This window comes from Musa acuminata, chromosome BXJ1-9, assembly GCF_036884655.1.
Source record: "Musa acuminata AAA Group cultivar baxijiao chromosome BXJ1-9, Cavendish_Baxijiao_AAA, whole genome shotgun sequence".
NCBI lineage: Eukaryota > Viridiplantae > Streptophyta > Magnoliopsida > Zingiberales > Musaceae > Musa > Musa acuminata.
Genome location: NC_088335.1, coordinates 38923823 through 38935420, shown reverse-complemented (window position 1 = coordinate 38935420; position 11598 = coordinate 38923823). Strand labels below are relative to the sequence as shown.

General features: G+C 33.1%; 1 protein-coding gene across 3 annotated transcripts; it reads left to right on the top strand.

Annotated features, from left to right (window-relative positions):
- The first annotated feature begins 318 nt into the window (after nt 1-318).
- Nucleotides 319-9143, top strand: LOC135593490 (uncharacterized). Of its 3 annotated transcripts, XM_065083579.1 has the most exons (10): nt 319-423; nt 1432-1498; nt 2902-2967; nt 3504-3597; nt 3700-3816; nt 5101-5210; nt 7071-7145; nt 7225-7317; nt 8414-8741; nt 8940-9143. In XM_065083579.1, exons 1-9 carry the CDS (start codon nt 410-412, stop codon nt 8690-8692), a joined length of 915 nt encoding a protein of 304 aa, XP_064939651.1. In that variant the 5' UTR covers nt 319-409; the 3' UTR covers nt 8693-8741; nt 8940-9143. The 3 variants fall into 3 exon arrangements, with proteins under 3 accessions (XP_064939651.1, XP_064939650.1, XP_064939652.1); XM_065083578.1 differs by having other exon boundaries at nt 323-423; nt 8414-9143; XM_065083580.1 differs by lacking the exon at nt 319-423 and adding an exon at nt 1659-1684 and having other exon boundaries at nt 1447-1498; nt 8414-9143.
- Nucleotides 9144-11598: the final 2455 nt, after the last annotated feature.

The following is an 11598-nucleotide window of genomic DNA, read 5'->3' as shown; positions in this document are numbered from 1 at the left end:
TATAGTTGGTGCCATTTTATACCGTCTAAAAAGAAAGAAAAAGATCTCTATGACCCATTCTGGAACACATTAATATGTCTGTATCTTCCTCAGCGGATCAAATGTTATGCTATTTTAGCAACATAGGATTGATCATATGAATGACTAGGCATGGCCAGTAATCCACCGAGTCCAACCGGCAGCTACCGAGTCAAATCTGACTCCATTTGTGTCTACCCAACCGAGTCCAAATCGGCAACTTTTGAGTCGAATCGGAGTCGATTTCGAACTGCCGACCGGAACTCAAGAAGAGCACATGGTGACCTCGTGCGAAAGCGGTAACCGCACTTCAGTGACAGTACCCTTCTCATCTGCGCTTTTCTTGCCCTTCCCATCCATTTCGCTCTTTTCTGGTCGGCGGACATCTGCGATGGAAGACGATCGGTAAATCTCACTTCTATGGCTGTTTTCTTTGCCGAAATCTCTTCCGCGTTTGAGGAATGCACACTCAAATTCCTTTGCTGATCACTATTGTGCATCGTTTCTGTTTTCTCGGCATAAAGCTCGGAGTTCGACTGGAGTCAAAATTTTACTTTTTGAAGATTATTATGGATTCGACGCCTTTTTTTCCTCACATGTTCGGAACGTTTTTTATCAGATCAGTTCATTTCTGATGCGGGCTTTCAAAAAGATATATTTTTTCCCTTATTTTGTGTTCAGTTGATGTTTTCCTTATTTAAGTTGATCGTTTGAATCTGAGAAAGTGACAAGGAGGAAAAATCCCGTTAACGTAAAATGGAATTTTTGCTAATTATTAGCTTATCCTAAGAATTTTAGGATCGGTTCCATCTTACAGTAAATTAATTTGAGTGAAAAAATAACTTACTAGGACAAACAAAGATAAATGTTGGATAAATTTTTATTAATGAAACTAAAAAATCAGCGTCAGGTTATATTATATTTTACAGTTGGAGTGAGACATTGTCATATGAGCAATCTAGAACAATCTGCGCTTGTTGGATGGGATGAACCGTAGTAACTTAGTATGAATAGAATGATTTAACCATTTAGAGATCTTTTAATGGCAAATGTTTCAAATGAGAAGGGCTCTGAACTGTTTGGTTAATGCCCATTGTCCACTAGTTGTTAACCGCACTAATTTTGGTACTTAATCACATGTTAGACTTTTTGAAGGACCAGAAGATATATGTGACCAAGTGCTGTTTTTTAACACTAGGAGCCAATTTTCTAATTTCAAAAGTTTACTTGACTATGTTGTATTATATTTATTCAATTTTTTACCAAGATGTAGAATAACATGGCATTATCTTGGTCAAGTTTTTCCGTTACGTGGTTAGTGTGCTTTATATTTAGCTAGCTTAAATAGTAATTTCTTGTTCTGTCAACCTTCAATGAATTTTCTCTTATTAATGTTCTCTTGTTTGTGCTCAGATTGAACTCACCCAGCACTTCAGCGGTGATGCTTGAGGTTTTAGGCCACCGACTGCAATTATCTCAGGTATAGGTTGTAATGCATTTAACTTATATGTGATTTCATGGAATATGTGGAGGAAAATTGTACAGTAGATGATCTATTTTGTGGTTGACTTTTTAAAATTTCACCTTTGCCATAAATCATGCGTCCATTGCGATGACCTGTTTAATTGTCTTCTTTGCAGGAGATCCATAATTAGAGACTATTTTGGTAATCAATATATTTTTGATATTTGCCAATTCCTTATATTATTATGTTATTGAAAGGGGATTGTCCTTTCCATGACATTTTCATAATTTCACTGTTTGCTCAGGATTATTTTTTTGGGTTTCTGCCCTAATGAGACACTCTACACTATCCTTTCTTCTCTATATGTGGCTAAAGCATGTTGGAAATACTATTCATCACACGGAAGCAACCTTTGAATTTGCAGTTACCATATCTTGATCTTTTGTACCATGCTTTGTGTCCCTTAAGATATATCTTAGATAATGCATATGATCACAATGGGGATGTGCTTTGGCACACATGTATATAACTGAGGTTATCTTGTTAACGAATTACTTATAAGATGTCCCACAGGAACTCTTTGGTTTTCATTTACTTTCATTTATGACAAAGATCAAGTTCGAAACCATTCTTAATTAGAGACAGTTAATTCATTAAGCTGGGCTATAGGATGATATCTTCTTAAATATTTTACTAGGACTACTTGTAAACAATGCTCTACTAATGCAACATTGCCTGAACATGACTTCATTTTCATGTGGCCTATTATATTTATAAAGAATTGCTTACTGCACTTACTTTGTTAGCTGTTCATAGTAATTCCTATAGTTTCAAAATCTTACTAGTGAAGTACAGACTAAATTTTTTGGTCAGAATAATTGTTTAAAATGCATGCTGATGGGATCAAAGGTTTTTAGAATTTTTACCGAGTAATGCCAATTCTGTTAACTAGGTTCAACATGCTGGATTTATAGATGATGTAGATTTATATATGACATGGAGAATAGAAACTGACAATTACATTGATAACAACTATAAACATCTTCATAAGTATGCTTTTGCAGGTGTATTTCACGATGAAGCTGTGTCATTATGTTGCATTTGGTGTTAACCTATGAACGATTTTAATTTTTGGTAATTGTTGGCAAAAAGTACAAAAAAGTTATATATTCTAGCAGGCTCTTCCACCAGGAAAATGCTTATTATATGTTCTATGTATATCGTAATCCCGACAAGCATAAATGTTGGATTTGTTGTAGTTGCCCAAAGTAAATCAGAGGCTAAAATAATGATATTATTTTTATGTTTTATGAAATCTTATGTTTTCAGGTTTAGGAAACACCTTCCATGAAGCTATATATAACCGTCGTATTCTTTTCCATGGTTTAGGCATCTAATGAGTGGTATCTTGGTGGCAGGATCCCAATTCCAAACATCTAGGGACCACAGTTTGGGATGCTTCGATGGTGTTTGTCAAATTTCTGGTAATGAATATTAACTTTTGATGTATCTTTATTCATCTATTGTGATGCGTCTTGGGGTTTCAAGTTTCAACACAGTTTCCTAAAGTTCTTAAGTGTCAACTTAATTAATAACATGGCTATATTTTTTTGAGGCTGATGTAGGATACTTTAGTGGTATTAATGGCTAGAAATACAATACACCTTTATCCTATTTTCATTTGCTTAACCCTTTAACACTCATGAAAACTACTCAAATTTAAGAAGTGCAATTCCATATTAAGGATTACTAATTCCAATAATAATGTAATTCTTAGAATTCCATCCTAGGTTGCAATCTACATAAATTATTTGTGAAATCACAATAAAATTCCAGCATTTTATAAATATTGTGTAATTTTCCACCAAACAAACTACAGCATCTTTCATTTTCAATTATTCAATTAGAATTGCAAGTTCATGTTTAGGAAAAAGTTTGGTTTTTCTTGTCCATGACCAAAACTGAATATTTTTGACTGAATATTGTAGATTTTTGGATCTGATGAATTTTTTGAATTCAGGAAAAGAATTGTCGTAAAGGAAGGTTTTGCCCATCTAAATTGAAAGGAAAACGTGCCATCGAACTTGGAGCTGGTTGTGGTTTAGCTGGACTTGGTGAGTTTTTCTCAAGTTCTTATATATGTATAGCAATGATTAATATGTGTAGGGCATCTAACTTCGTAATCTAAAGAGAGTACTGAGTGTTAAATTCTTCAGGAATGGCACTGTTAGGATGCAATGTAATTTCAACTGACCAAACTGAGGTGTTACCACTGCTGATGAGGAATGTGGAGCGTAATACTTCTCGGATGATGCAAGCAAATCCAGATTCAGGTGCCATCTGAACTCCATGATTTGTAGTTTTTGATTAGTTGCATTTTGGTATCTTTTGCTACAACGTTGCATATATTATTTGTTGAAGTATATGCATTATGCATATTTACATATTTTAGTCATCTATTTGCCATGCTGGATATTTTTCTATTTGTATCATATTTATGGCGCAACCTTAATTTTTGTCATAATATATCCGATGGGTATCAATCTTGTCATGATCTTTCTTCATCTAACCATCTTGTACTAAGGGGATATTTTTTTTCAAGTCAAGGTTTTGAATACCATTCTGATCTTGGTTTTGACCGCTTGTTAGAGGTACCTATATACTGCATGGTATCATGATGTATATATCATTGGAAAAAAAATAAAAAATAGTACCGACTGGTACCTAGTTATTTGGTTGGGCACCAAATTATGAATCCCTGGTTAGACCAGTAGATACCAGGCAGTACATCGCATTGCCTCAGAATTTTGAGCTATCTCTTTAGTTTTTTAGTCATATGTTGAAAACCTACATAAAATCTCCTTAGATTCCTTTCAGATGTGAAGGCATGTATAGATTTTAATTGTGCTTTTAAGAGATAAGATATGGACGATTATCGTGGTGATGATCAGTAAACTCATGTATACGACATGGTGCTTCAAGCACTGCTCATTAGTAGGCGTTGATCAACAGCCAAGGTTATGTTAACAGAGGCAAGTCAAAGGCAAAAGGTCTCTGTTGACATGAGAGCAAGCATAGGTCAGCCGTCAGTGTATTCCAAAAGTAATGCTTCAAGGCATAAAAAGTTTTAGATAAGGTCTTGAATTAACTATTATATATATATATATATATTTATGTATATATATATATACATATATATATACATACATATATATATATACATACATATATATATATATATATATATATATATATATATATATATATATATATATATATATATATGAGCAATCACATGGCTAGTTCATTTTATAAATCAGCATGATTTCAGATTTAATGGCATAAAATTTCTCCTCTCATTATTCCTTTACCCATGTTGACTGAAAAATCAATTATTTGTTTATAAAAAAAATGGCTAGTTTATGTCACTTGAATGTGGATATGTTATGTGAATTATTGAATTATGTGAAAAAAGCTCGCACAAAGCACATGTTATTAAGATTTTGTTATGTTGTTTCCAGATGTTGGCTGAAAAGTGATGCTAACCTACATGAGGCAAAAGAATATTATTTTCCTCTATTGTCACTGGCTTGTTTATGTTACATTCTTCTTAACAGGTTTAGCAGCATCATTTGGATCCATTGAAGTTTCTGAGTTGGATTGGGGAAATGAAGATCATATCAAGGCTGTTGATCCACCATTTGATTACATTATTGGGACTGACATTGTAAGTCATTTCGGCACTGCTTCATTCAGATTAAGGCTGTTAATAAAACAAGCAAACATGAGGTTGTAGTGTCATCTTATTTTCACTTGTAATATTCTGAAACATATATTTTGTTAGTGAAATGTAGTATATGCAAACCATTCACATACGGTGCTTAGCAACCATAGTTGCTAAGGTCCAATTGAGTAGTTAGTTGTATATTGGAAAATATTTCACAGAAATTATGTGGATCCAATACATTGAACCTCCTTATGCCCTAGATTGGTGGGAGCCTTGTTTTCACATGGGCTGCCCTTTAGAATGCAAGCTTTGACACCATGGTATCATGGCTCTTTTGCAACTTACGTGACCAGAGTTCAATTTACAGAGATGATTTCTCTACTTGTAACGTCAAGGTTGTGTATATTGATCGTTCTGTCACGAACGGTCGTCGCACACCTGCAACAACATTGTTCAACGAACCGTTCGTTACTTTTGCATGCTTGTACAGAGATATGACAGTACGTTTTGCCTTGGTTTTGGGTGTTTTTGCTTGTAAAAATGCATGTTCGAACAGGTTGCATCGCTATAGTGCGATCGCTCACCGCGCCGTGCAAAACTGCCCCAAAATGGCTCTGTTTTCGCATGTCATGATTTGTTTTCTGCAGACCGCAGCTGCACGTAAAATGTTAGCCATCTCAGCACCCTGGAACCTCCGGGTGGCATAGGACTGGATGGGGCTTCGGTATATTGTTGAGTGTTAAACAATCTTCACAAGTTCACACGTTAACTTGACGAGAACTTGCCTTCGCGCTCGGCACCTGGTGAGTAGTTGTTTGTGAACTTGCAACTATTCGTTTTACCTTCTAAAGTCCTTGTTTTCTTCTTCCCTCTCTTTTCTCTCTTGCACTCAAGGTGCTCGCTGAATTGCTTGTAAAGCTTCCCTTTTCGCGAGATTTCGGGACTAATCAACTTTCTCTTTTACAAGTCCTTCGGGACCTGAGTGAGGTTGCAAATTGGCTGACCCTTTGCGGATGCATATCGCAACGGCGCGTCATGACTTAGGTAATCCTAGCTAAGTCCGAGAAGTTGGCACAAGGATGCTTCGCTACTTAGACAACTCAAGCTAAGTTTGCGACTTTGCCGCAAGGGTGTCTCATGGCTTAGGCAATTCCAGCTAAGTCCGTGATAGTTCGGTTGATTCCTAAACCTCGTAATGGCAGGATTTCATCCATTACATCATATTTTTTGTAAAACTAGAAATGCTTTGCCTAGGATTACTGGTATAGACATAGACACAAATATTCTTTGAATTTTATGATTTTATAATTTTGAGAAGATGAAGTTAAAAGGTGTTGAGGCAACTTGAGTAAATGCTTGAAAAACTTAGGCAACATGAGTAAACAAAGGAAGCCTTCGAAAACTACTGTGTATATTTCTTAACCACTAAGGACATGACTTTTACAAAAAAAATGTCTTTTACATGTGGTTACCAACAGTGATATGCATGGAGCTAAAACCTGTCTGAAACCAGAAAAAGAAGAAGAAAAACATTCTGCTTTTCATTTTTGAATCCATTGACAAGTCAAGTATATGGTTGATTTTATCTTGAGTATTTAGTGGTAAATTCAATGTGCATTGGGTGAATTAATTCATTTTAATTTAATGGTCAGTTTTTCATGACAATACTTAGTAATTCAGGATAACAAAGATAGATTAAGGGAAACTGATTTGTTCGGATTGACCTGTTTCATGTGAAAATCATAAAAAATATTTCTTCCTGCAACTTATATATATATGTTTTGCTGAACTAATAACATCTATGGTTTGTTAATATCATTTTATAATCTGTTAAAATATATTTGATGTTGTTGGTCCAAGGTATATGCAGAGCATCTACTGGAGCCATTACTTCAGACAATTTTGGCATTATCAGGACCTAGGACTGTGATATTGGTAATGTTTATATTTTCAGATTCTTCTTAGTATAAAGTTTTACATGTTATGGTATTAAGACTATTTGAAACTCATTTAGTTAGGTTATGAGATCCGCTCCACGGTGGTCCATGAAAGGATGATGGATGTGTGGAAGCAAAATTTTGTAGTTAAAACCATCCCAAAGGCAAAGGTATGTGTAGGCATTGTGTGTGTTTCGGTTCAAATAAGCTTTTTGGATGATTAGCTTTCTACATTGGTTTTTTTTGTCTATTCTATGTTTAATTTAGTTAGTTTTTTGAACCATTTATGCATTATGCACTATCAATTTACAAAAAGACTTGTGACCGGAAATTTAACATAAACTTGAGCTAAAAGTTGATACAAGGCACTGTATACTCTCTCAAGATGGAATGTGACTATACTGCCCTTATGCTTTTAATTAAGGTTCCTTTGGATCAGAACTATCATTGAAGTTGAGATCGGATTGTTTACGCGTATCATTAATTGCTCACAGTTAAGAACTAAGAGGACATATTTTGTTATCTTTTGTTATATTTTGTATATACTAGTAAGATAACTTTAATCCAAGTCCTGGTGAGACTTAACTATGTCAGCAAAGGTGGGATCTTTTGCCAAATTCGTTTTTGATATGAGTTACACAAGATTCTGAGAATCAGGATCCACAATTGGATTAACCATTCGAAAAAAAAGGATCAGATCGGATCTTTCAGATTCAATGTACAGATTGAAAAATCGGATTTTGGTAAATTTTAAAACTATTTTGTTTTGTTTTTAAATTATTGATTATTTTTTAATTGATTATTTTTATTGAATCTAACAATTTTAGTATTTTTATTACTAATTTGTAATTTTGGTGATGCGATTGCTACAAAAATATCAACATATATACACTGTTTGATTCAAGCATGCAGCAAAATTAAGGTATGTCAGGCGCAGGTCCATGTTCCTGTATGTTCCAGCAAAAATGAAAAATAATATACTGGCTGTGAGCCATCTACAACATCTCTCCATTGCCAGTCCTGAGATTTTCTACCACATGGATATAATATTTTGCAACTTTGTGTGATAATCTTTCCTTAAAACATGCTTCTTATGATCATATGCAAATTTAACTCTCATGCATACATCAGAAAATAACTTGGTATTTGTTATTGCGATAGGTAAAAGTAGTCTTACAAAGAATGTAATCTATGAAATGACATGACACGATAGGTAAAAGTTTTTCTTTGGACAACTGATAGAGATAATCCATCTTGTGGATGCAGATGGATAGCAAGTACCGACACCCTAGTATTCAGCTTTTCATGATGGAGGTAAAAGATCAATCTAGATACAAGAATCCTGGACCTACTGCAAATCAAATTCCCGAGTCTAGTCGTGGTAGTGACGAGGATGGTCAAAGTTGTGAAGCAGAAGAAGATGCCAGGGATGCAACAGCTGGTGAGAACATCATGGATTTAGAACCTGGGAAGATTGATGACTGGGAAATCAGAAGATTGGGATCTATGGCTGCACGGCTTCTGCGAGATGTCAAGATAACATAGATTGCCGTTTTCCTTGGTCGGCTCTCGATTTGATCCTCAGAATGTGAAGGTAAAACCTGCAACACAATGGAATCATGCCTTATTTTCACTGAACACAGCCTGAAATTTCTGGTTAAATTCCTCGCCAACCCCCAGTCTGAAGTAAGACGTGAGTTTATGATAGAAATCCTCTCATCAGCCTTTCAGTTTTCCATGAGGGTGTGTCTGCCAAAAACACGGGACTAACTGGTTGCAAGTTGACCTGCAGTTTAGCTCAGTAGCTGAAGAAGGCAAATCAGTAGCATGAATTGGATGGTCCTTCATGGTGAGAGTGGAGGCTGCTAGATTGAGTTCAACTGTTATTTAGGTATTGCCTATTGTTTGCACGAGGAATTTTGGCATGAATGAGAGACTGACTATCATGTTATGTTGGGTTGAGATTTTACAAGTTAAAACTCCTTGTTTGAATCAAGTGTTGCAGAGTACAAGTATTATGAGTATTTGCAATGACATTGGGTAACGGAATGGGTAATCATCAACAGCAGTAATGCCATGATGATTAATTGCTTTGGCCCATTTGGATATTTTTATTATTTTTCTGTATCTGTTTTGAGGTATAATAAGAAAATTATTTTCATGCAACTTTGGGTCACTGCCGTTAAGAGTCATGGAAATAATTCTTATATTTTTAGAATAAAGGAAAAGATTCTGTAGATCGATCAGGTCTGTCTTTTCTTCATTTTTTTTATATTTTCAGAATATAAAATATAGTGGTTGATAATGGACTTTCAGATTTTTTTTTCTTTTTAGTCGTTAGAAAAAGAAATTTTAGTTCAAAAGATATTTAAATGATTTATTTTTGTGTACTAATAAATATTTAAATGATTAGGATTAAATAATTTTTAAATAAAAAATAAATTTTAAAATTAGAATTAAATATTTTTTTGGTGATAGATAAATAAATGACGAATGTAAGATTCGACAATGTTCTTATCATATAATTTCACTGTTGGATATTTATTATTTTATTCAAATCTCTTTCATACTTGGTTAAAGGATTATATACCCATTCAAAATAATTTATTCTTTATTTAAATAATATTTGGGTAAATTTTTGGAAAAAGTTTATACTTTTTATAAATTTTTGCACAGCTTTCTCATTTTAAAAAATTCTCATAGAAAGTTTTAATTTTTCAAATTGGTAAAAGTATTTATTCTTCAATAAATTTTTGTCTTTTCCCTAAAATGCTATATCTTCTCTCTCCACTTTTTTAATGAACTAATCCATTCGATTGAACTGGTTTGACCAAAGAATTGATGTAAAATAAAGTATATCAAATAATTTATTTGATATATCAATTTGTATCATTAAAAATAATAAATAAATATACTACATTATATTTACTACAAAATAAAGAATAATATAGTAATAAATATTTATATATTTTTCTAAAAAAAGAAAAAATTAAGTTTTTAAAAATTTATTTATTGATTTTGCCCTTGAAAAGTTACATTTATTTAGAAAATATTAAAAATTATTATTTAAATTCTCCAAAAGAGAAAAGTTATATTTTTATCCATTTAAAATAAATTTAAATACTTTCTAAAAGTTTCAACTTATTTTGATCAGGCTATGACCTAGTTACACTATTTTCTAATAGTGTAAGTGGTTTAAGACAATATTTCTTGGATCAAATTTTTAGAATAGATTTTCTACCTATTTAAAAGCTCAAATGTCAACAAATATTTCATGAAAACATCATAATTTGATAAAATTAGATAAAATTTTATAGTATTTAGATGTTGAAGAGTTTTTAAAAAATAAGAAATAAATATCATAAAATAGAAAAAGTTGATTTTTAATCTAACTGGGTTCAATGAAAATGTTTCAAGAAAATACCATGTTATTTTGATCAGGATTTGACCTAGTTACAGTATTTTTGAATTGACTCATAAAGTGTCAGTGATTCAAGGCATTGATTTTATGGGATCAAATTTTTAGAATATGTCTTCTACCTATTTAAACTTTTAAATGTCAAAAATAATTTCAGAAAAGCATCATATTTTGATAAAATTAGAAGGATTTCAAGAAAATGGATAAAATTTTATAGCATTCAGATGCTGAAAATTTTAAAAATATATATAATAATTTTTTTCTAAAATAGAAAATTTAATTTATTATCTATTTGGATTCAATGCAAAGGTTTCCTGAAAAATCTTAAGTTGGTTTGACCAGAATTTAACCCATTGACATTATTTTTTAAATTGGCCTCAAAACAATGTAAGTGGTTCAAGGCCTTTATTTTGGGATCATATTTTCAGAATAAGTTTTCTACCTATTTAGAGCTCAAATGTCAAAATAAAATTCATGAAAGTATCATATTTTGATAAAATTATAAAAAAAATAAAAAACAAAATTTTAAAGTGTTTAAATGTAAAATTTAAAAATATATGAAATAAATATTGAATCTCGGATTTTGATGATGAAACCAATTAATAGTGTTTATGATTTGATCTGTGTTTTGAATGACGCAAGAAGCTTCGATCATAGAGAGACAATTAAAGCAGGAAAAATCATGTTAGGTCGGAGAGAAACATGTCAGAATATTAGACGTTGAGCCGAAGGATCGGTTGACGTATCAGTAGAAGGCTTTGGGCCATGGGTTCGGGCATTGTGCCAAAAAGAGTGGAAATTACATTGTTGAATCTCGTATTTTGATGATGAAACTACTTGATATATGTTTATGATTTAATCTGCGTTTTGAGTGACGCAGGATGCTTTGATCAGGATGAGACAATTAAAGCAGGAAAATCATGTTGTGCCGGAGGAACATGTCAAGAGATTGGACGTCGGGCCGGTGGATCGGTCGACGTATCGACAGAAGGCTTCGGGCCGTAGACTCGGGCATCGGGCCAAGAAGAGCGGG